This window comes from Dipodomys merriami, unplaced genomic scaffold (genome assembly GCF_024711535.1).
Source record: "Dipodomys merriami isolate MVZ:Mamm:240054 unplaced genomic scaffold, mDipMer1.0.p SCAF_7, whole genome shotgun sequence".
Taxonomy (NCBI): domain Eukaryota; kingdom Metazoa; phylum Chordata; class Mammalia; order Rodentia; family Heteromyidae; genus Dipodomys; species Dipodomys merriami.
The window spans coordinates 58,516,216-58,541,811 of record NW_027206290.1 but is presented as its reverse complement, the minus strand read 5'-3'; the positions used below and the strand labels follow the sequence as shown (position 1 = coordinate 58,541,811).

At 36.5% G+C, this 25,596-nt stretch overlaps 1 protein-coding gene across 4 annotated transcripts in view; it reads left to right on the top strand.

Annotated features, from left to right (window-relative positions):
• Macrod2 (mono-ADP ribosylhydrolase 2) overlaps positions 1-25,596 on the top strand; it is a 1,801,573-nt gene that overhangs the window by 551,020 nt on the left and 1,224,957 nt on the right. For all 4 annotated transcript variants that reach the window (XM_070006718.1, XM_070006720.1, XM_070006719.1 and 1 more), the window contains exon 5: positions 11,966-12,082. In XM_070006718.1, coding sequence (XP_069862819.1) covers positions 11,966-12,082 — 117 coding nt within the window. The remainder of the gene's footprint in view (positions 1-11,965; positions 12,083-25,596) is intronic.

Sequence of the window (25,596 nt, the reverse complement as noted above, 5' to 3'; positions counted from 1 at the left end):
TTATTTTCCTCTTAACTGAGCTCACTCCTATGTCTGGTCAGTTGCCAGGAAAGCTGAATGATGCCTGGACTGGGATGGTCCCAGCTGGAGTAGCTTATCTCTCTTCCACATGGTCTCCCATCCATCAGCAGACTGGCCTGGGCTTGTTCAGCTGGGAGCTGATCAGGGTTCCAAGAGGGTAAACAGAGGTGTGAAAGGCCTCTTGAGGCTTAGGCCTGGAACTAGCAATAAATCATTGTTGTCTTATATTCTTGGCCACAGCAAGTTAGAAGATCAGCCTAGATTCCAGGAGTGGGAAAAAAGAGTCCATGTCTTAAGGGGATTTGCTGCAGATCCCCATTGCCAAGAGTCTGGATACAAAGAAGGACATACTTGCTTCAATGTTTACAAAGATCAACCACATTAAGATTCTCTGAGCTCTTATCCAGGCATTAAATAAGTACTGCACAAGAGAACATGATCTCTCTCCATTCTCTTAAGAATCCCATAAAATAGATACTAACATTATACCCACTGTATAGATGTAGAAACTCTAAAAGAGAGAGACTGGTAGCTTGATTACAGAACCCTTCAGCACCCAAGTCTAGTAACTCAAATTGTTTTTGGATCGTACATCTATCACAGCATATAATTTGTGATGGTCCACTTTGTATATGTATACTTTTGCAGGTTTCCAATTTGATCCAAATAACACTATTAATTTATACATTAAAATAACATACCATTTTTGAATAGAAATTTAAATGTATTTTCTATCATATATATGTATATAAGTGCGTGCGTGCGTGTGTATATGTGTGTGTGTGTGTGTGAGATGTGTTCTTACTTTGGACATCTTGCCCCAAAGAAGCCCCTAGAACTAAGGGACTTCATGATTTGTGTGTATCACCTTGTTTGAATCACTGCTTAATCAAAATCCTACTTCACATTGGAATTGAGTTCTAGTTCCAGTTATAATCACCTGTTATCAGTTCAAATTGTTAAGGACACATGCTGTCTATCTTTTGGTTAGGACTTGCGAAGGAATATGAGGAGATGGCTCTAATGGCTCCAATTAAAATTAAAGAGGTTTTTCTATTTTATAATCATCAGTCTCTTGGTTTTATTGTCCAGTGGATGTTCAAAGCCCTGATCATAAGGCCAACTTCCCATCATTCTCAAGAGATTTGTCAAGAAGTCAAGATAATGTGGAGGAGTGCTCGTCAAGGTTCTCACCTGGTAGTATATCTACATTACTTGCAAAGATTATTATATGCAGATACTCAGGTCCTAATGCTGGAAGAAGCTGATCTCATAGATTTGGTGCTGATCTTGAAACTATACCTCTCCCAGTCTCCCCAGGTGCATCTCCAGCAGGGAACCTCAGAATCTGCCTTGACTATACTTTCAGAGCCATAAAAACTGAATTCACTTATCAGGTGAATGGCCTTAGACAATGCATATATCCATATACAAGTTTCGTCTACTAGTCATAGAGGGAGGATAAAGCCTCAAACCATCTCACAAAAGGCTTGTTGACCTCTCAGAAGATGTGTATTCTGTACTTTGCAGATTGCTTTCTTTTTGTTTGCTACTACTGGGGTTTGAACCAAGGGTCTCACACCCCATTAGCTTTTTGCTCAAGTCTAGTGCTTTATCGCTTGAGCCACAACTCCTTTTCTGGCTTTTGGGTTAATTGGAGTTAATTGGGTTAACTCTGGCTTTTTGCTTAATTGGAGATGGGGTCTTACAGACTTTCCTATTTCATATTGCTTTGAATCTCAGTCTTCAAATCTCACCTTCCTGAGTAGCTAGAATTATAGGTATGAGCCATCAGTGACTAGTTGAAAATTACTTTTAATTTCAGTAAAAGCATGACCTCAGACTATCTGTCTTATTAATTTGGTTTCTAAGATCTTGATGAAACCATGTTTTATGCAATTTTTGCATGAAGTAGAGTATGAAAAAGTAAGACTGAGAATGTAGATTTAGTTGGATGCCAGTGGTCTAGAGTTGCATTCTCAACTACTTAGTAGGCTGAGAAAGGGAGAATGGTGTTTTGAGGCCACACCAGGCAAACATACAAGATCTATTTCTCAGTCAACATCTGGGCATGGTGGCACATGCCTGTCACCCAGCTGTATGAGAGGCTGAGATCAGGAGGTCTGTGGTTCTAGTCCAGCCTGAACAGAAAAGTTCATGAGACACCAATTCAACAGAAAGAAGCTGGGTATGGTGACATACACTTGCAATCCCATTGATTCTAAAATAGGTAGATACAAAGTCTAGACTCATCTCAGGCAAGAAACTAGACACCATCTCAAAAATAACTAGTAAAAAAAATGTGCTAGGGATATGGGTTGGTGGTAGATTCTCTGTCTTCTATGCGTGAAATTCCTTGCTTAAACCTAGTGTTCCCCCCAAATAAAAGCAAAAATAAAAAAGAATATTATAGACTTTGAGATCAGCGCAGTGTATGTTCTATTCCCAGTTCCTACATTATATTTACTAACTTTTACTTCTTTCATGTTGTTAAGTAGAGATCTTGATAGTTCCTACTGCTACAGTTTTTAAGATGAATGAATATAATAGTATATCCAATAGTCAATGCATACTTGTTATATATCAGGCATTATTCAAAGCTTCTATCAGTTCACTCACAAAAATCCTATACTTTTACATGGAAGTCTTGTAGGGATCTCCATTTCCCAGATGAGAAGATTGAGGCACAGCAGTGAGACAGCCCTTGTGAGCTACCAGAAAGTACACAAACAGTAGATCCTCAAAAGGTGTGAAGTTACCATTACTATTGCTATTATTACTGGATTCCCTCATAAGTGCTTGCAGCATACTTTGTGCAAGGTATTGTTTTAATAAATTTATGTTGATATGCTTTCAGGAGAACCTTGCATATCCTCATGGGCTTCTAAACAGTATATTCAATAAGAGAAGCTTCTTGTTCTTTTGAAGATAATGTGATTTGTTTGTCTGCTTTTACATTAGGTTATTGACTTTTATTTACCAAAGACAATTAAATGCCTGTGTGCAAATCAAGAACTTCAAATGTCTTTGTAGGATAAGGAAGAGACCTCACAGAGACAATTTCTAAAATAACTTGATTTCACTAAATGGTACTTGTAGTATTTAATAAAACATATTTAGATTCAGCTTACTCATTTGCTTATATAACAGAGGAACTCTACCCGAGGAATATAGAGAGGCAGGCTGGAATTTGTGAGGAATATAAATATGTTCATGTTTTTTTTAAACCTGAGATTTCCAATTTTTAGTATGTGTGCTGCCAAAGCAAACACAAACCTGAGATTTATGTTCTCTCCCCCTCCCCACCCGCACTTTTTTTGTCTTTACCCTATCTATTTAAAAAGAGGAAGAAAACTTTTATAATAACATTCTCATTGTTACAATGGGTCATCCTGTATCCTTATTTCAGCATTTGGTTACTTCCCTTCCCTTCCCCACATTAGAAAAATGTATATATAAGATGCAGGATACCAGAATCAAATACAGTGACCACAGGGGTTGTACCCTGGGGGAAGAACATACCAAGAAACAAAAAACAACCAAAAAAATCACATAGTACATTTAAAGTACATTAAAAATAACAATGAGATGTACAACACAGCATTTGAAAATGAACTTCACAACTTTGCTGAGGGGTGAGGAGCGGGGAGTAGTTGGGGAGATGGGGAGGGAAGGGATGGTACGGGAAAAACAAAGGAGGAGGTAACAATGCTCAATAGGAAATGGACTCATTGTCTTGTTCATGTAACTGTAAACCCTCTGTACAGTACCTTTACAATAAAAAATATTAAAAAATAAAACTAACATTCTTAAACTCTGGGCTCCAAGGTAATATTGAAAAAAAAAAAAGAAAACCAATTCTTCCTCCAAGGACAATTAAAACTTTCTACTCCACTCTCAGACAGTGTAGTTCTTCAATCTAGAGTCTAAAGAAACCTAAGATTCTCTGAAGTCCTTTGAATTTAGCCTTCTCAGATGACTGAGGACCAATGTAAGGATATCAGGCCCTTACCCTACTTAACTATCTACCTGTGAGAACCAGACCACATTGTCAGGATGGGAAATGAAAGACACATCATCTTAACCTGGTGTTTAGAAGCCATATGCCTAGACTCCCCTTAACTCTGACAAAGAACAGTCCACAGAGGAACCTCTAGGACTAGCTGGCCACACCATAGACATTTTCTAGTAAGTCTTCAGCCATTATCACTTAACCTCCTTTCCAACACAACTATTTGAATGAGTAGGAGAAGCTAGAGAAGGATGTACATAGAGTCTTAAGATTCTGTCATGACGAAGGACTTGATTTAAACCTAGGGGAAGGAACTTAGTTAAGTTAACATGTTCATTCTGGTAAAAGAAAAACACTGAATTTGTTGCATTAAAGTTTATGAAATAGCAATGAGTCAATGGAATGAAAATTACCATTTGTCATTTACACCTGAATTCAATGAATTCATCAAAGCAAACTGCTTTCAGAAACTTCCCATAATCTCAGTGGCTTTCCATAATGCAGATTTAACTAAGTTTTGTTCACAATTCACATGTGATGTGGAGGTAGAGTGAGTTCTTTCCTAAATGGTCATTTAGGGCCCCAGGCATCTTCCATCCAGCTGCTCCTCTGTCTCCTGGGATGCTGACTTCCTGTACTAGAACCTCTGCATGCAGCCTGTACACAACAGTGGTTCATGTGTTGAAGGACTAGGTGGCAGACATTTTAGAGACTGGACATAAAAGTAGTTGAATCACTTTTGTTCATACTATTTAAGTAGGACTCAATCCATGATCCCTCAAACTCGATAGGTAGCTGGGAAATGCTGTCTAACTTCATGCTTAGGAAGAAATCTAAATCTCCTTTGGTGACATTTTGCATTCTAGCAACAGCCATTTTGAATAACTCAGTACCTATTTATTATTTTCAGTATGTAATTACTATATTTCCATATAGGGCCAAGTAGTCTCATTTCTTTGATATTACAGTCCTGTTGTTCTCTGGAATATGTTACTCAACTTTTCTTTCTCTTTTAGACTCATTCTTGAGAGTTTCTTCCCTCCCTCCCTCCCTCCTTCCCTCCCTCCCTCCTTCCCTCCTTTTCCTTCCTTCCTTTCTCCCTCCCTTCCTTCCTTCCTTCCTTCCTTCCTTCCTTCCTTCCTTCCTTCCTTCCTTCCTTCCTTCCTTCCTTCCTTCCTTCCTTCCTTCCTTCCTTCTTTCCTTCCTTCCTTCCTTCCTTCCTTCCCTTCTCTTTCTCTCTTTCTCTCTTTCTTTTGTAGTGAATAGGCTTAAGTACACTGTCAGCCTGATGTGGACTTTTGGTTTCTCCTCCCCACCACTCTTCAGGGGAGGTAGAAAAATGCTATTGTGTTGTATCCTTTCCTCTTTCCAACCTTCATACTGCTGGCTTTTAAACCTTATCCTTAGTGAAGCCTAAAAAGATTTCTATCAGACTGCACCAAGCCTGAGAGAAGTGGGAAAAGTTTCAGTGTGTGAGAATTATAAAGTCTCTAGTATAGAATTCTATCACCAGAATTGTGACTACAGCACTGTGGCTGAATACTTAACGTTATTTTTCAATTTCTGATTTGGATTTGAGTGGCCTACTTCCTGGAATTGTTTCCTTTTTTTGTTGTTGTGTTCTTGTTCTGTTGTGTTTTTTTAAGCTATACTACTTTCCTTTTCAAATGAAATTGAACTTAATTCTGCTGTATTGAGTACATAGAATCACAGAAAAGGTAGGTTATTAAGATATCCAGGGACATATGAAAGAAAAATTGAATTCCTCTTCTCTCCAAGAAAGGGGATGGACTAAGGGAAGAGACAGACTTTGTATACTTAGGGAGTTTTACTTTAAGTATAAGTCAATTTTTAATATAAATCAATTTCTAAGTATTATAAACTTTAATTTTATGAGAATATAAACATTAACATTTTTCCTGAAAAAGTTGTTGTCAATGATGTTTTTCTGATGTTGTAAGTGATGTGAATTTTTATTTTGTTCATGTTTTCTTTTTTAATCTTTTTAAATCATTTTTAAACTACATTTAAGTAGTTGTACAAAGGAGGCCCTTTCCATACAGCTTCTGTATTCCTACTGTGCTAGCATAATTGGAATATCAACTACTCAGGAAGGTGAGATGGAGAGGATTATAGTTTGAAGCCAGCCTGGGAAAAATATTTTCAAGACTTCATTTCATCCAACTAAGAGGAACTGGACATGGTGGTGCAAACCTGTCATCCCAATCATGCAGGAAGCTTCTGATGGTGACAGGGTAGCTTGTATCAAAATAATGTTCCTTCTAATGATGATAAATTCTGGCAAAATAGAAACAACATAAATTATTTATTTATACTAGGGGATGACCCAAAACAGGATGAAACTGAAAGTGACTTAACCTTTAAAAAAAGGAAAGAACACTGGATGAGAACTACATTTAAGATATCTCTTGGCTTTGACTTTGAGTCCTTACTGCATATGGCAAATGCTTAATAGAAATTGTCAAGGGTCCTCAGAAAGGAGAGTGTTAGATAGAGGATCCCCCAATTTTACAAGCAATGCTTGTTCAATCTTTAGCTGGCTCTTAAACTATGCCTGTTCAGGGAAAGACTTCAAAAGACCAGGACAAAAATTGAAGGTAGAAAGCTGAGAAGAGAGTTATGTCAGCTTCATGCTGCAGGTCCATAAAACATGGAGTTTTAGCAGTTTCTGAACCCAAGTTGGAGGGGTTTTGATAACACAGTGGGTTTTCCATTGAATCTCCTGAAGAATCATGCTTTAAGAATAAACTATACATCCTAGGGCTAAGAGAATTTTTTCTCCTAGGAATAAGAGAAAAGCTAAAATAGACCCACATTAACCAGGTCCCCAAACTGCTTGAGAATAATTTTCTTGAGTGCTATAACAAAGTTAACCCTGTGTGGAAGAGGACAATAAAATCTAAAGTTTGTGATATATTACTAACAGCTTAAAGTTTGTCATCAACCATTACTACACATCTAAAGAAACAAGAAAATGTAGTGCAGAATCAAACGAAAAATGAGTCAACATATACAGACCCACAGCTGGCCTGAACATTAGATTTGACAGCCACCATGTGAAACAGCCAGGTCCTGGTAGCTCATGCCTATAAGCCTAACTACTCACAAGACTGAGATCTGAGGACCACAAATGGAAACCAGCCACGAAACTCTTGTCTCGAATTAATCAGCAAAAAGCCAGAAGTAAAGATATACCTCAAGTGGTATAGCACCAGACATGAGGGACAAAACCAAGCAAGAACACCAGCCCCTGAGTTCAAGGCCCAGGACTAGCACAATAAATAGACAGACAGACAGACAGACTGACTGACTGACTGACTGACTGACTGACTGACAGATGTGAAATCTGTTAAGGATTCACATGATAAAATACAAGAATGGAGTTAGGAGATAGGATATTTCAGAAGAGCTATAAAAATAGTAAGAGAAATACTAAACAGAAATTTCAAGAACTGCAAAGAACATGAAATTAGAAATAAAAAAGGGGATGAAATTATTGGCAGATTTAACACAATTTAGTAATAAAAGGACAATAAAATTAGCAAAAGACATATACAGGCATATCCAAGAAGAAATAGATTAATGGCCAATAAGCAGTTGGCAAGCTATTTCACCATCATTAGTCATCAGAGAAATTTAAATTGAGTATTCCTTTATAGCCATTAGAATTGCTAAAATTTAAAAAAGCTGACAAACGCTAGGGAATGCCACAATTTGAATTATCATACACTGATGTGGGTAGGTATAATCACTTGAAAAATTATTTATTCATTATTCAATAAAATGTTGCATGTGTTAGTGAACAAGTACCTGATATAAACAGCTTAAAAGAGGAAGATTTCATTTCAGAGGATTCATTCCAGGGCTACTTGGCTCCATGCTTCTAGGGTGAGGTGGACCACTGTGACATAGGGAGAAGAAGTAGTAAAAGGAAAAGATCAGAAAAACGAGATGAGAGTCATAATCTTCAAAAGCATCCCCCCACCCACCTGTGACCTGCTTTCTCTTACTATGCCCCACTTCCTAGGATTTCAAGATAAGTGTGTGAAATACCTCAGTCAGGAACAGTTCAACATAGGATCCTGTGGAAGACATTTCACACTCAAACCATATTAAGAATAACAAATTGGTTCATAGGACTTTTTCCAAGAAAATGAAAACCTAGAATCAGAAAAGGACATATACAGTATCTATGTTTATTCATAATAACTAGAACTGTAACTAATCCTATATCCACTGGCAGATGATTAAATAGAGATATTGTGGTATATTCAACAATGGAATATTACTCAAGTATAAAAAAGAAATAAAGTTCTAATATATGCAGCGCCAATTAATTTCAAAACTATGATAAGTGAAAAACATCAAAACCTCAATGTGAAGTTTGAAGCTATAGCATAGCTAAAAGTTAGCTAAGTTTATTGAAATCAAAATAAGGGCCTCTCTGGGTGGTTAAAAAGGGAATTTAGATGGAAGGAACAAAAGAAAATTTTGGGCATTGGTGGAAATGTTTCATATCATTTTGGCATCCTGCTGAGGTGGTTGTACACATTTGTTAAAATACTTTAAAACTGCAGGCTTAATGTCTGTGCATCTGATTACATTTGAAATCATAAATAGAATTAATGGAAATTTTAAAATGTGATAGTGGTTTAATGTCACTTATAAGAATTCAGGTAAGACTGCCTACTTTGAGAACTGAAGGTGATTAAAATAAGGGTTTAATGTATTTTTGCTGTTCCAGACAAATCTTGGGATTTGAGTGTTATTTCCACTTTTTGTGAGTATGGGAAAGTTACTACTCTTTTTCAAATGCTCATAAAATGGCTATAATAAAAATTAGTATTCACTTTGCAGGGTTTCCTTGGCTCCAAGACTCATTCAATACATTTATACTATCATCATTATTAAATAGTTCTAGTTCCAATGTCCTCTGGTAGTCAGGAATACTGATGTAACTGTGAAAATATTAATAATTGGGTATCTACAAACTGCATCATCTGCAACTAAATAATGCAGACAATATTTGACAGCATAGGATTAAATACGTTAGCAAATGCTATTTCAATTTTTCCTTTGAAACCAACTAATGACCTCTTTGCCAAGAAAAAATTCACTTTAACACACTTCTCTCAAGTCTCTTGAGAAAAAATTAAATAGAGAAATTAGGACATATTTTTCCCTAATAGTCTCTGCCTATTTCCAATCCCATAATCCCATATACATCTTTCTAGAATATACATAAGTACGTGAAGACAGGCACAAGTTTTTGTATATGGCTATTAATAAAACTGTGACTATTATATACATGTTCTTCTAAACCTGGCACTTTTGCCTAGAACTTTTTTCATGGTTAAGACTGTTTTGCTTAATCTTTGTAAGAGCTGCAAATGTGGTCGATGGCACAGATTGGCTTTTATTTACTTAACAAGCTCCTCGTTGATGAACATCTGAGAATCTTCACATTTTCATGATTATAGATTACTTCAGCTTTCTATTTATTTACTTATGAAGGTGATGTACAGTGGGAGTACAGTACATAAGTCAGGTAATACATATATTTCTCTTTGAACAGTGTTACCTCTTCTTTCATTTTCTCCCAGCTTTTCCTTCCAGAACTCCCTCCGATTCAGCTTTCATATATATAGATCTTTCATACATACTAATAAAATTAAAAGGGAAAAAATATTTTGAATGTACATGTGCATAAACAATGAATGACTATCAGAATATTAGCTTTCTCTGGATAATTGATTTCAATGGTAGTTCTCATATTGTTGCTGCTCCATATTTCTCATCTTATCATAAGGAAAAATATTGTTTTAAAACTTACACAGCATCAGGCTCTGGTTGCTTATACCTGTAATCCTACTCAGGAGTCTTAGATCTGTGGGATCATAGTTTGAAGACAAACTATGCAGGAAAGTCTGTGAGACTCTTATCTCCAATTAACAAGCACAAAGTTGGAAATAGAGCTGTGGCTAAAATGAGTGCCAGCCTTGAGCAAAAAAAAAAAAAAAAAAAAAAAAAAAAAAAAAAAAGCTAAGGTGCCCAGGCCTAACATTCAAGCCCTAAGGCCAGCGCGTGCGCGCGCGCGCACACACACACACACACACACACACACACACACACACAAAACCCAAAAGATGATGAATATGGTGATATTGATCAAGATGCATTGTACTTACATATGGATTTGTACAACTACTTAATGATGGTAAAAATATAATTTAAAAAACTTAAACAGAACTTTGATTGTGTTGTGTAGGATAATTATCATTAATAACATTGCATTAAGCGTCTGCTGAATGCCTTTTATTCACAAACATATCCAAAGTCCATAGACACTGAGATGAGGGGTTCCTTTATTGACACTGGTTTATGAGGATACTGGAGGTTAGACCATCGTATGGCTGGAAAAGTACGTAGAACATAGATTTCAACTTAGGTCTATACGATCTAAAGTGACCTTGTTTTCCCTGGAAGGCTTGTTCAGAGAAAAGTAACACCTGATGCTAGTCAGTGGCAACAGAAGCCAACTCTGGAACGTGAGACTTCCTGCACTACCAATGTCTGGCTGACACATACAGCTTCTTTCTACAATATTAGTGATAATAATTGAGACCAATGGTTATTTGCTTTGTGTTATAGACTATAGAGAGGAAAGGAGTTCTTTAGATCGTTAATGTTTAGTCCGTTTTCACATTTTAGATTATTCTCTCTCTTTTTCTCTCTCTCTTGTTGGCCAGGACTCAGAGCCTCAAACTTGCTCATCTTAGCCCATTTGACTTAGTGCTCTCTCCTTTGAGTCCTGTGTCCAGCCTAGTTTTTCTACTGGTTATTTTGGAGATGAAATCTTGCAGGTTTTTCTGTCAAAGCTGCCCTCTACCCACAGTTCTCCACATTTCCATCTCCCGAGTAACTAGGATAACACGGTTGCACCTACATTCTAGGTTACTCTTAACTCCTCCTTTCTGTCTCTTTCCTTTGTTTTTCATACCTGTATTTGCTTTCTGTTCCTAGGTCCTGTTCAATAATAAACACCCAAATTCTCAATTTCCTAGCGTATGAACATCAGCTCTTTTAGTCTTCCTATGCTCTCACCTTTGAATCACATAAAGCTATAATTTCAAGTGATAGATGTATTGCAATCTCGCTATGATCGCTGAATGTATAACTGTGGACACCTGAGGCTGACACAGGCAGAAAACTACTTTTTTAGAGTAAGAACAGCTGCAGCAGTTCTGTTTTGGTGTGTGGCAAGTGAGGGAGGGAGGGAACTTTGGACCATTTATTAAGACCTAATCTTGTCTGGTGCCTCTGCTGGCACACAGAATCCTCATGGAAACGCCTTCCTGTTTGCATTGTGCTTCTGTGGAGAGAAGTTCTGTAGAGTTTGAATCTCATTTGGGTAGCATTACTTTCAGTGACTAACTTGTGAGGTGAGCACAAATGTTCCAAAGTTTTTTTTTTCCCTGACCTTCTAAAATGTGGTGTATTGGAGATAACAATTCACAGTTTTGGAACAACAAGATGTTAATATTTCTTCTCAAGTCTTTGTGCTCAGTGACATTGAATGATAAGGTGTTATTGAATCATAGCTGTAGTTATACAAATAGAATTAGAAAATGTTACCTATCATCTACTTGCCTCTCTGAGAGTAGCTGTAACATTTACTATCACAGTACTTCCATTGCTTGTCTGCTTCTGCTCATCATATAAACCAAAAACCAAACACACACACACACACACACACACACACACACACACACGCACACGGAAAAAAACAAAAATGTAGACAAGACAGTATTTTTATGAGAAAAAATTGAATTCTTTTTCTTTCATTTTAAGTTTTATATTTATTTCCAAGAGGGCAATTATAGGCTAATTTTTTCCCCCATTCTCTCCTAGTGGATGGCTGTATTCACAGAGCCGCTGGCCCCTGCTTGCTAGCCGAGTGCCGGACCCTGAATGGCTGTGATACAGGACATGCAAAAATCACATGTGGCTATGACCTTCCTGCAAAATGTGAGTACAACTTTTTTGAGAATTCTTACCTTGTTTTCATCTTCAGGTTCATAATTGGAGAAGGATCTAGCGGTGGTGGTATTGTTTCTGTTCAGATTATATATGTAGAGACATTTATATGTTTACAGGTGGATTTTTTTCAGGGTTTTAGCAGAGCATCTCTGAAACAGGGAAATGAAAATATGAGCAAAATATATATTACAGTATTTAAGTGCTACCAGCTACAGCTTCTGGAAATGATGCCAATTTCTTAGTCTTTATTCAGGTATCTTGACTGTGGATGTGTTTAGAGTAAAGGAGATCAAAGTGATATATTGTGCATTTCAGGTGCTGTGTAAAGGCTGATTGGCAATTACAGCCAAGGCATCTGTCACACTTTGCTTTCAGGAAAAGCCAATGGAATGTGGTTGTCAGTATGAGAAAGTATTTGCTCTTTAAATGTGAAATGGTCAACATTTCCATTTTATTTGAATAGAAAGAGGCATTGGATTGGATTGACCTTGTTGCTTAGTTTTTAGGTAACTGGGGTGGGGAGATATAGAACAAAAACACTTAAGAGAGAAACTGATTGAAGGTGTGGCTTTTTAAATTACATAATCTTCCGGGCCTTAGAAGCAGCCAGGAAGGCTTCTGTCTGCTAATCAAGTGTGCCTTGCACTGGAAATTGAGATGCTGGATTTCTATTTCATTTACCTGTGTCTTACTATACTCTCCAGATCTGTGAGCAAAATTTTATGCAAAAGTGAAGCTACTTTTGTTTTTCTTGGGGAAAAGACTAAAAATATTATAACACAATTTGTAGGATACCATGTGAATTCTTTACAAACAGGTTGTGTGTAAGAATAAATTTTATATGAGTAAGTGTGAAGACATATGTTATAGTTAAAAGGTCACTTTTAAAGTATGTTTAAACTTAGGTTTTAGTAAAGAGTAATATATAAAAGTAGCATTTTTTGTAAAGATTCTATATTGTTGACCATGGATTGCTGGTAAAAAAAATATATCAACTAGTTTCAATGTAGTTTTCCCCTTAATTACTATTTTTTCTTAGTGTTTTTAACCATGTGGAAAAAGGTCATGTGACCCTTTAGTACTACTTAGTGTACATATTTATATCAGATAAAGCCCTGTGTGTAAAATGGTGTTTAGTGCTATTCTTCCTTTGGCCCACACAGCTCAGGATCTAATTATTAAAAGTGATTTCCTCAGGATTATGTAGCTCCATGTTTACAAATACCAATCTGTTGTTTGTCGTGAGAATGAACGTATTATTGTTAATTTCCAGGCTGTGTCTTTAATACCAAATAATAAGCTGGGTTTCCTATTGATGTTACTTCATCCTTTGTATTAAAATACAAGTCAAATAGGATTGGGATGGGGGGGAGGGGGGAGGCTGGGAAGGGATGTGAAGTGTAAACAAAGGAGGAGGCTGCAATGCTTGGTAAGAAATGTACGCATTATCCTGCCCATGTAATTGTAACCCCTCTGTACAGTATGTTCTCAAATAAAATAAAATAAAATTAAAAATAAATAAATAAAACACAAGTCAAATTTCTCCAATTCTGTGCTTTCAGAAGTCAGGTTAGCTCAGAAATCTCTAGATATGCTCAAAAGGCACAATGTTGGAAATGAACTATACAACTTGAAAGGGTGGATAGTTCAAGTAGGGGAAAATGGGGACAAAATGAGAGAGAGAGAGAGAGAGAGAGAGAGAGAGAGAGAGAGAGAGAGAGAGAGAGAGAGAGAGAGAGAGAGAGAGAGAGAGAGAGAGAGAGAAGACACTGTTCCAAAAGAAATGTACTCAATACCTGACTTATGTAACTGTAACTCCTCTGTATATCACCCTTACAGTAAAAAGGGTTTTTAAAAAAAGTGATAGCTAAAGTGTATGGTTGGCAATATAATCCTCTTAATATGCTTGCTGCAGTTTGACATCACATGGAGTAAGTTGTTCCATTTCTTCTGAATGTCATTCATCATATTTTAGCTATTGAGGACTTACACAAAACCACACGCTAAATGAAAGGTCAACAAGCCAATAGCTATGCTTAACAAGTTCCCATACTAATGGCATAAGTTTGTGCTAAGGAGTGGCTTGCATGAACATCCTGTATAAATAGAAAGATTAAGGATGGGTGCTGAAAGCATAGAGGAAAGGAATATGAAAATGAGCAATAATTACATTTGTATGCCACTGTATATAGTATTTCACAAAACATTATAAATCCCTCATATTTTAAATCATGTTTTATAAACTGTGTGTGTTTGCTTCCCGTTGTCTTATCCCTGAGAGATGGTTTCTTTCTCATCAATTTGGTTCATCCATTTCAGAGTCATTAACAATCCACAGATGTGCTTGTGTGGTGAGTGAACGAAAAAGGAGCTCATTACATACTGTTTGGGTCATTTTCCTCTCCATATTTAATAATTCTGTGACAGTTTGACAGCAGAGACTAGTTTCTATCTGTCCTCAGAGATTGCGGGCTTATCATTATAGGGGTACTAGAGCCAGTCATCCAGCCTCAAGGGATAATATCTTTATGCATCAGCAATTTGTTTGGAAAATGGTATCCACTAGGTTTTAGACAAAGTTGGCCATTTCAGTCTGCCCTTTGCTTCTTTTATGACTGCTAAATTAATCTATTCACAAATGGTTGTGTTTGAAATTATTACTTATAATATGTGTTCTGTGACTAATTATGATTGGTGGAATAAACCCAAATATGTTGTTTATTCTTAATTCCTTGGATATTTAAATGATTTCTGACAGAAAAATGTCCACTATTCTCTCAAGAAGAAATCTTGAATGACAAGAAAATCAGCCCAAGGCCTGTTTATATAATTGAGTTTTTGAGGAACAGTTTTCATCTGCAATACCAAGATTTTTTTGTATTTGTAATTTTAATTTCTGTGGTTTGGGGGGGGGGCGTTTAGAAGATTTTGAACCGTGGGATGTTCATGTTGCTTACCATCCCACAGAATCAGGCTTTATGGCTAAGGAGATTTGCCTGTCACCGTATCAATATCTTATAGTGTCTCTGATATAAGCTCTGAACTAATGTGAATGAATGATCAATAAATAAGTTTTTAGGTCCTTTTCCCTGGAAAATACCTTTGTAACAGTGGCCTCTACTTCAAATGCTTTCTATCTTGTAATCCATTCTGTACAGACCTGGTAGGGGTACAGTACTTAAAGCCAGAGTCCTTAAAATGGTTTACAATGATGTATATGATGCAGCATTTTCCTATTTGACATTATCTCTGTTCTCTCCTTCATTCACAAAGACTGATGTATTCAACAAATTGGAGAGATCTGAAACCAATAATTTAATGAGACATGAACCTCCTTGAAAAAGAGCAGTAAGCTAAACCCCAATCCAGTAGATGGAAAGAAATAATGAAAATTAAATCAGAATTAAACAAATTACAATAAAAAACATAGAAAGAATCAACAAAACAGAATTGGTTCTTTGAAAAGATTAACAAAATTGACAGACCCTTAGCAAATCTTACCAGAAAAAGATGAGAACATGCCCAAATAAATAAACTCAGAGATGAGAATGGAAACATCACCATAGAAACAACCAAGATTCAGAACATTATAAGGGAATTCTTCTCAAACCTTTATGCTAAAAGTTTGAGAACCTGAAAGAAATGGAAGATTTCCTAGCAAATATTGACATGCCAAAACTAAACCAAGAGGAGGAAAACCAACTTAACAAGCCCATATCAAGCACTGAAATAGAAACAGCAATAAGAGACCTCCCAATCTAAGAAAAGCCCAGGACTGGATGGATTTACAGCGGAATTCTACAAGGCCTTTGAAGCAGAAATCACACCAATACTCCTCCAACTCTTCACTGAAATTGAAAGAGAAAGTTCACTACTGAACTCTTTCTATGAAGCCATCATAACCCTCATCCCCAAACCAGGCAAGGACTCATCAAAGAAAGAGAACTATAGACCCATTTCTTTGATGAACATCGACGCAAAACTTCTCAACAAAATTTTGGTGAATTGACTTCAACAATTCATCCAAAAAATCATACACTGTGATCAAACAGGATTTATTTCAGGGATACAAAGCTGGTTCAATATACATAAATCAATTAATATAATATATCACATCAACAAGAGCAAGGATAAGAGCCACATGGTTATCTCAAAAGATGCAGAAAAAGCATTTGACAAGATCCAACACCCCTTTATGATGAAGACTCTGGAATAATTAGGAATCCATGGAACATTCCTCAATACAATAAAGGTTATATATGACAAACCTGCAGCTAGCATTATACTTAATGCTGTAAGCCATTTCCTCTAAACTCAGGAGTGAGAAAAGGATGTCTACTCTCTCCACTTCTCTTCAATTTACTATTAGAATGCCTAGCCACAGCAATAAGACAAGATGCAAACATAAAAGGGATCCAAATGGGGAAAGATGAAGTAAAACTCTCCTTCTTTGCAGATGACATGATCTTTTATTTAAAGAATCTCATGGACTCCACTCCCAAATTACTCAAGCTGATTGAAAACTTTGGCAAAGTAGCAGGGTATAAAATTAACCCTCAAAAGTCAGTGACTTTTCTGTATGGCAATAATAAGAAGAGCATGGCTGAAATCAGGAAAGCAACTCCATTCATAATAGCCCCACAAAAAATACAATACCTAGGAATTAACTAAAGAAGTGAAGGACTTCTATGATGAAAACTTTAAAAACCTGAAAAAGGAAATCAAAGCAGAACTTAAGAAGTAGAAAAACCTCCCATCCTCCTGGATTGGAGGATCAACATTGTGAGAATGGCAAAACTTCCCAAGGCTATCTACAAATTCAATGTAATACCTATCAATATTCCAACCTCATTCTTCAAGGAAATAGAAGAAGCAACCCAAAAATTCATATGGAACAAGAAAAGACCCTGAATAGCAAAAATGATCCTCAACAGAAACAACAGTGCTGGAGTAATATCAATACCAAATTTCAAACTCTACTATTAAACTATAGTAATCAAAACAGCTTGGTACTGGCACAAAAACAGACCTCAGGAGCAATGGAATAGAACTGAAAACCCAGAAATGAACCCACAGACCTATAGCCACCTAATCTTCAATAAGGGAGCTAAAAAAAAAGAATGGAAGAAAGACAGCTTCTTCAGTAAATGGTGCTGGCAAAATTGGTTAACTACATGTAGAAAACTAAAGCAAGATCCTTATATATCTCCCTGCACCAACCCTAAATGGATCAAAGACCTCAAAGTCAAAGTAGACACCCTGAAAACATTATAGGAAGGAACAGGAGAAATGTTGGCACAGACCAACATTTTCTTAATAAAGACCCAGAAACACAACAAATCAAAGAAAGTCTGGACAAATGGGATTTCATGAAACTGCAGAGCTTCTGCATGGCAAAGGACATAGCTAGCAAGATCAATAGAAAGCCCATGGATTGGGAGAACTTCACTAGCCATCCAACGGACAAGGGTCTCACATCTAAAATATACTTAGAACTCAAAAAACTAAATCCCCAACAATAAATCCTCAAAGGAACAACTGCCTGATAAATAAGTGGGCTAAAGACTTAAAGAGAGACTTCTCTGAATAGGAAATAAGAATAGCCAATAGGCACATGAAGAAATGCTCAACCACTCTAGTCATAAAAGAAATTCAAATCAAAGCAACATTGGGATTCCACCTCACCCCAATTAGAACAGCTATAATCATGAAATCTAGTAACAACAGATGCTGGAGGGGATGTGGACAGAAGGGAACCTTACTGCATTGTTTGTGGGAGTGTAAATTTGTTCAACCACTTTGGAAAGCAGTATGGAGTTTCCTCAGAAGACTCCACATAGAGCTCCCCTATGACCCAGCAAGCCCACTTTTGGGCATTTACCTAAATGATCACAAACAAGACCATACTAATGCTACCAGCACAACTATGTTTATTGCAGCCTTATTTACCATAGCTAAGATATGGAACCAACCCAGATGCCCCTCAGTAGATGAATGGATCAAGAAAATGTGGTATATATACACAATGGAATTCTATGCCTCCATCAGAAAGAATGACATTGCCCATTTGTTAGGAAATGGAAAGACTTGGAAAAAATTATATGAAGTGAAGTAAGCCAGGCCCAAAGAAACATAGGTCCTATGGTTTCTCTTATTTACAATAATTAGTATATGTCTGAGACATGCAGAAAAGATCAGATAAGATGATGTTAAGTGAAATGAACCCCAAGAAAAGGACACAAGTGGTTTTTTTTCTTGCTATTGTTTCTAACATATTTATAAGGTACCACGTGATTTTTTTGTTACTTTGTATGTCCCTCCCCCACGGTATAACCCCTATTTTCACTGTATTTGATGTTGGTATAATTTGTGGAGGGGAATGAAAAAACAAAATGTTTAAATAGGGATACAGGTTGACCCCTTGTAAAAATGAGATGTACAAGATGCTATGTCGAAAAACGAACTTTACAATTTAGGCAGGGATTGGGGAGTGTAGTTGTGGAGATGGGAGGGAAGGGTTGGTAGGGTAAAACCAAAAGAGGAGGCAACAGTGCCTGATAAGAAATGTACTCATTACCTTGCTCATATAATTGTAATTCCTATGTATAGTATTTTCACAATAAAAAACTTATTTTAAAAAAACTACAAAGATTGATGCATGATCCTTAAAACCTTTAGATTGACATTCCTTTGCCTAGAATTCTATTCTATATGTCTAGGTGACCCAGTATGTGGCCAACTTCCTTAAGTACTTCATACCCTTCGCTAAGGTGTTAACCTTGCCAAACTGTGTATGAATATATATGTGTGTGTATTTGTCTAATATATATAAATTTATATGTAGTTTTATCATTTTATGTATATTATTTATGCAAACTTTTTACTTCCCCTTTCTTTTTTGTATCTAATCAATAATACTTTATTACTAGAGAAATAACTGCCAATTAATTGTGGAAAGTGACAAACTTGTTTATAACTGGTGTTGGGTAAGATGTAAGAGAAAAGCCATTGCACTGATGTCTCTATAAATGATTACATTAGTCTCAATTATTCATTATATTTTAATGGATAGTTGTAAAAATATACTTTAACACTTATGCAGTTCTAAAGTCTTCTAACAAATTTACTCTTCATAAAGAAGAAAAGAGAAATAATGACACCATGTTCAGTTTACTTGATGGTTTTCCAGCATAGTTCATATGTCTTTTCTTTAGAATATGTTAGGCTTTAGAGATTAACAATCATCCATGTTAAATAGAAAAAATTCTGTGTATATAAAATGTTGGAATCTGTTTTTATTCCGCATAGTTGTTCAAAGGTAATAGCATGCAACTCAGTTTTACATTAATCATTTGAAGAGAATCTCTAGGGTGAGAGACCATGGCATAATCTGTTTGAATGAGTGGTATGAATCAGAAGTTCCATTCTATTTCCAGGTGCAATAATGATCAGATGATAGTAGCTTAAAAAGCGCTGTTGATAATAATTAGTACTCCTCTTGTGCCCTTCATCAAGAAATCATAGTACTTTGAAACACCAGCTCATCAGTCCTTTTGAAATTGCTGTGAGGAAGTGCATGACAAGTAATGATACTTTTTCCAGCCCAAAGAGAAATTCAAATACAGAAAGGTTAAATCTGTTGCTCCTGATACCAGACTAAATCAATATAAGACTCATAGCATGGCCGAGGATTCCTGAACTAGGTAGCTAGTCAGTCACATAAGTACTAGCCAGGTATGATGCCTATTTTTGTTAATTTATATAGGAATATAGTCATGGATATTTGTTTACATAAAGTCTATGATTTATTTCATATGTGAGCAAATTGAGTAACAGCTACAGGAATTCTATGGCTACAGAACCTGACACACATTCTATCTGGGCCTTTAAAGAAAAAAAAATGTCAGTGTCTACTCTGGAGCAATTTTTAATATTTTAAAAAGAAAGCAAGTAAAATTCAAAGTGAGTTCATATTTATTGTATTTTATTAAATGCATGTAACTTTTTGAGATCACAAATATCAAACATAGGCCTAAAGATGTGCTATCATTTCCTTGGAATACGTGATAGAAGGTGTTTTGCTTCTTTTGCCTCAAGAAAATACCACGTTGGAAAGCTAAGCTCGACTTCTTCAAATCTTTCAAATAATTACACCTTGGGAAAAAAAATCTGGGAAAAAAACAATCATTTTTCTCAATAGAGCCAGAACAGGGAAGTGAATAAGTCGTCTCTGAAGAGAGAATTAGTTTAAAACACTGGAGTATTAAGCAATAAATCTTTCTTCCTTGCTTCTGCCAGTGGGGTTATCTAATGTGCTGAAAGGGAGCCTGCAGGCCTGAGGAAATTAGGTTTCTGGAGTAGGTAGCTCATAAGATGGTTCTGAGTTAGTCCTCTTCCAAGATGACCTGATTTTGGCCATCCTGGGCTTTCTCAGCAGGTGTCTGATTGGGAACACTGTGGAGTAGGCATGCTGCTAAGAGTATGACTCTGCCAGGCTTTGATGATGACCTGAGGGCTCTCATGAGCCCATTCCATAATTAAATACCTTATATTATTTAAAGAGACAAATGGCTTTTGAAGAGTATAAAATCATCTTCCTTGTAAAAGGATAGTATTGTTCATTCTAAAAATCAACTGTGGTTGGTTCATTTTTCCTTAAGTGCTTTAAGAATTTAGTTTCTACTTGAATCCATTTCTCTGTAATTACTACACCTTTCACATAGATTAAACAGTTTCATACATTTTATCCTTTTAGTGATCTTCGTGATAGGAGATCAGTAAAAGAAAGGTGATTAAAAAAAATCCAGAGCAGCAGGTCTCAAAGTGGCCTTGGAAGAGTACCAACAGAGACAGAGGCAGCATCACCTGGGACCTTGATAGAGATGCACATTTTCATGCCACACCTTGGCCAGATTCAAACCAGCAAGCTCTCTAGTAGACTGCTGAAATATGAGTACCATTGTCCTGGAGAGGAATGAGATTTGGGGCAGCAATTCTTTGATGTCCAGCCTTTTCTCTATGCAATACAAGCTTTCTTTTGGGTGATAGTCTAGGGCTTTCTTGGAAGAGAACTCTAATATGGTCTTTTCCTTTGTAGTGTTTTTCACAATTAATGGCATTTAAAACTGTATTTGCAGTTGTTTCTTTCTTGTCTCTCAGAGTAAGGGTTTCTGGAGCACAGGCATATCAGTCTCATTCACTTGAGATCCTTAACATCTGACATAGCACCACACACAAGAGTTGTCTCTTGACACCATTTTACTGTAAGGATTATCAACAGCATTGTTTTCCCTTCCTCTTGTTTGTCATTGGGTTCTGCTGTAGGAAATTGACCCAGGAAATACTGAAGATTCCAAAAAATCAGAATCTCTAGTTTTGCATCTGCTCTCAGCATCTGTTATCCTTCTTGCTCAGAGTTTAGCAGTGTTAGAAAGGTACAGGGAAGTTTTTGTTTAATTTTTCCACCCGCTACACATACATGTGTATACCTTACTTTTGTCTTTTTATGTTTACACATTGTGATAATGTAGATGCTACCCTGCACAACTTGGTGATAACATATGCTAACACTAAACAGCATCTTTTGAAAGAAATCTGTTTCAAAACAACAAATATTTGTATTGTGATCTTACTGACAGTGTGTAGAACAATGGCTATGCCTTGCTTAAATGATTTGCTGTCTTCAGCTGGCTTTTAGAAGGCATTGTCTATACCTTCTTTTTCCTATATGATCAATGGGAAATAACACTGTAAATCAATTCTGGGTAATAATGTAAATGGGTTCTTGAAGGCAATTCCCACTGTGAAATAAGTAGTTAGCACTGGTGTTAACCACGGTGGGGGTAATCAGCCTGTGGACATGTTTAATCAGAGTTATCAGCTAAGATTAAAAAGAGAGCCACTGTTGTTCAGGGATAATCATTTTTCAGGATTGAAGAGATGAAAATGTGAAGGTATTCTCATAAATTAGAGCTATCAGAATGGCTTTGAATAATTTGAGATGCTTGGAGGTCAGGAACAAGCAACCAGAAAAGGTTAATCTGAAGGCTGTGGTGGTTAATATGCAGAGACAGCAGTGTACATTCTTTAAAGTAGTGAGTGCTGAGTGAAATGGAGACTTTTCCACCTGTGTTATCATAGTCTTGAGCTGCCACTAACATAGATGACTTGATTAAAAAGTAGGCAGCACAGAACATGTAAAAGGTACTTATTCCAGCATTGAATCACTAATTCCAAATATTAAATGTTATAGCACTTTGTGATTAGAGAAGTTTCCAGTTGAAATACTAATAGAATCAGGTTCTACACTTGTGTAGATTCTGTATCCAGAACTCTAAGCATCAATGTAGAAGACCTAACGAGAGGTACTGAATTTAGGATATCCTAATTGTTTTTTTAAAATCCTTTGATTTCTGTGCATAACTTTCCTTGTCTATGATTATTTGGAGGAAGCTATAATTTAAGTCAGCGGGGTCTGTTAAACATATATATGCAGAACTCCTTTTTTAATACTGCAAGACATAGAGGTATATGGTTCTATTAGTTGTCAAAATCTGGCATACTTTATTTCACAAGAGTGCTCTTCTAGAATATGGAATGTTCTTTTAGTAAGTAGAAGACTATCCATAGTGAAGAAGACAAGGTCTCCATCCTCTTAGAACTTAGACTGTATCAAATAGATGTAGCTAATAAACACATTGACATAAAAATCTCAGGTAATGTCAAAGACTGAGGAAAATAAAGTATGATAGTAGAAGGGAGAACAAATGAAGGAAACTACTTTCCCAAGGTGGTCAGGAAAGGCCTTCCTGAAGATATGATCATTGACATGAGAGCCATGTTGCTACTTAGAAGAAAATTGTTATAGGCAGAGTAATTGAATTTTTCCTTTAAAATAAAAAATCATCTATAAAAAATAATCTTATTTAATGTCTAGAGTGAAGATAGTCCATGCATTTTCTACTTGTTCCTCTATTTTAGTTCTGGCATATATATGGTTTTTTTTTTCTAGGTTTGGAGGTAATAAAAGCACTTTGTGGCTGATAGCGTTGATAGGATTTTGGGATTTTTGTTTGTTTGTTTGTTTGTAGTGCTTGAACTCAGTGCTTGGGAGATATCCTTGAACTAGAAGGCTAGACGGCTAGTGTTCTACCATTCTGAACTACAGTTCCACTTCCAGTTTTCTGGTGGTTAATTAGAGATAAGGGTCTCATGAACTTTTCCTGCCCAGGCTACCTAGATCTCACTCTCCTGAGTAGGTAGGATGACAAACATGAGCCACCAGCTCCCAGCAGAGTTGATTTACCTAATCTGACATCATAATTTTAAAGAATAGAAAAGTTGAAGGCAGGTAATGGTGGCTCATGTATGTAATCTGAACTACTCAAGATGCAGGTAACTGAGGATTCAGGGTTGGAGCTAGCCTGGGTAGAAAGGTCCGTTAAACTCTTATCTCTAATTAACTAGCAGAAAGTTGGAAGTGGAGGCATGGGTCAAGTGGTAGAGTCCTGTGCCAGCCTAAAGTAAAAAAGCCAACTAAGAGCATGAGGCCCTGAGTTCAAGCCCTTCAAAAACTGAAAAGAAAAACTGATCGTTTCCAACATATTGTCTTGTGCATGTTTACGACTTGGTGGGGGGATAGGAAGGGAGGAGGGAAAGGGAGAAAAATGAGGGGAGGGAGTAACAAGTTAGACAAGAAATGTACTTACTACTGCACTTATGTAACTGTAACCCCTCTGTACATCACCTTGACAATAAAATTAAAATAAAAGAGTAAAACTAAAAAAAAAAAAAAGTAAAACTGAAGCCCAGAATCATGCGCTAAGGAACAGATTCAAGAATAGAGCCTTGGTGTCTTGCCATGGTGTCATGGCCTTTCTGTTAAAAGATATGTCTGTCTTAGTCCCTTTGTTCATCCTAACCTTATAAATATATTGTGGTAATTTAATTATTAAAAAAGATCATGAGATATGTGAACTATTGAAGAAAATAGTTTGTTACCTTATCTGGCACTTAAAAAAAAATTTTTTTTATTGTGAGAATACCGTACAGAGGAGTTATAATTATATGGGCAAGATAACGAGTACATTTCTTATCAAGCATTGTTGCCTCCTTTTTGTTTCTCCTTCCCATCCCTTCCCATACTCCCCCCTCACCCCCATACTCCCCACCCCCACACCAAAGTTGTAAAGTTCGTTTTTCGACATAACGACTTGTACATCTCATTGTTGCAATGGATCCACCTGTATCCCTAGTTAAACGATTTGTTTTTTCCCTTCCCCTCCACAAATTATGCCGATATCAAATACAGTGAAAGCATGGGTTATACTATGGGGGAGGGACATACAAAGCAACAAAGAAATCATCTTATAAATATGTTAGAAATAATTGCATGAAAGGAAAAAAAAACAAAAAAATTTGAATACTTATCTTGGGGTTAATTCCCGTAGCATCAACTTATCTGACCTTTTCTGCTTGACTCAGACATATACTAGTTATTGCAAAGTGTGTGTTTCATACAAATTATAGAACCAGCAGTGAGGGTTATGACATTATTAGTATATTAGAATATGGGCATCAGTGACTTGCTGTTCAAGGAAATATGGAAGTCACATGTAAGAAGTACAGTAATAAAAATCCTCTTAAAAGGAGGAGGCAACAATGCTTGATAAGAAGTGTTATCATTACCTTGCCCATGTAATTGTAACCCCTCTGTATGGTATTTTCACAATAAAAGATAAAGGAAAAAAATCCTCTTAATATCCTTAAAACTCAGACATTTGCTTCTGCTTTCTAGTAGCTTCAGAGAAAAGAGACAGTACAGAGTCATTTCAGGATTTTTAGATAGCAACTTCATTGGCCTTGAAGATAATTTCCCAAAAAATGTCTTGACATTTGTCCCCTGGAGAGATAGAACTTAATTTCCCTCTCCTGGACATGACTTGAGCACAATGACTTGCTTCTAGTGAAATGAACATGAATAGTCAGAATAATGGAAATTGAAGAGATTAGGTTAGAATTGACCCTGGCTTTCATCTGTAGTGCTCGCTCTCTCTGCTTGCTGTCTTCAGAATTATTCTGTATTAGTGTCACATGTCTGCTCTAACAAGTGACTAAACTTAATGACTTAAATGGCAGAAAGTTTTTCTCTCTCTGGTTATGGAGGCAGAAGACAAAACTCAAGGTATTATCATGGCCATATTCTTGAAGGCTCTAGGGAAACCTAGAGACATATTTCTGTTGGTTCTAGGTATTTCTTGTTGTTTGGCAACATACCTCTAACTTCTACTTCCTTATCACATGACAACTTCCATGTCTCTCTCTTTGTCTAAAAAGGCTTGACATCCTTAACTCTTTTCTGAATACTGTAGGTTCACATTCCTAGGTTTTGGAGCTCAATCTATTGAGAGTTACCATATAACCTTACTAACCATTCTCTCTGGGTGAAGCCATGTCATGAGACAGCTTGGAGGAACAAAGAAGCTACTATGCTTTGAGGAGCT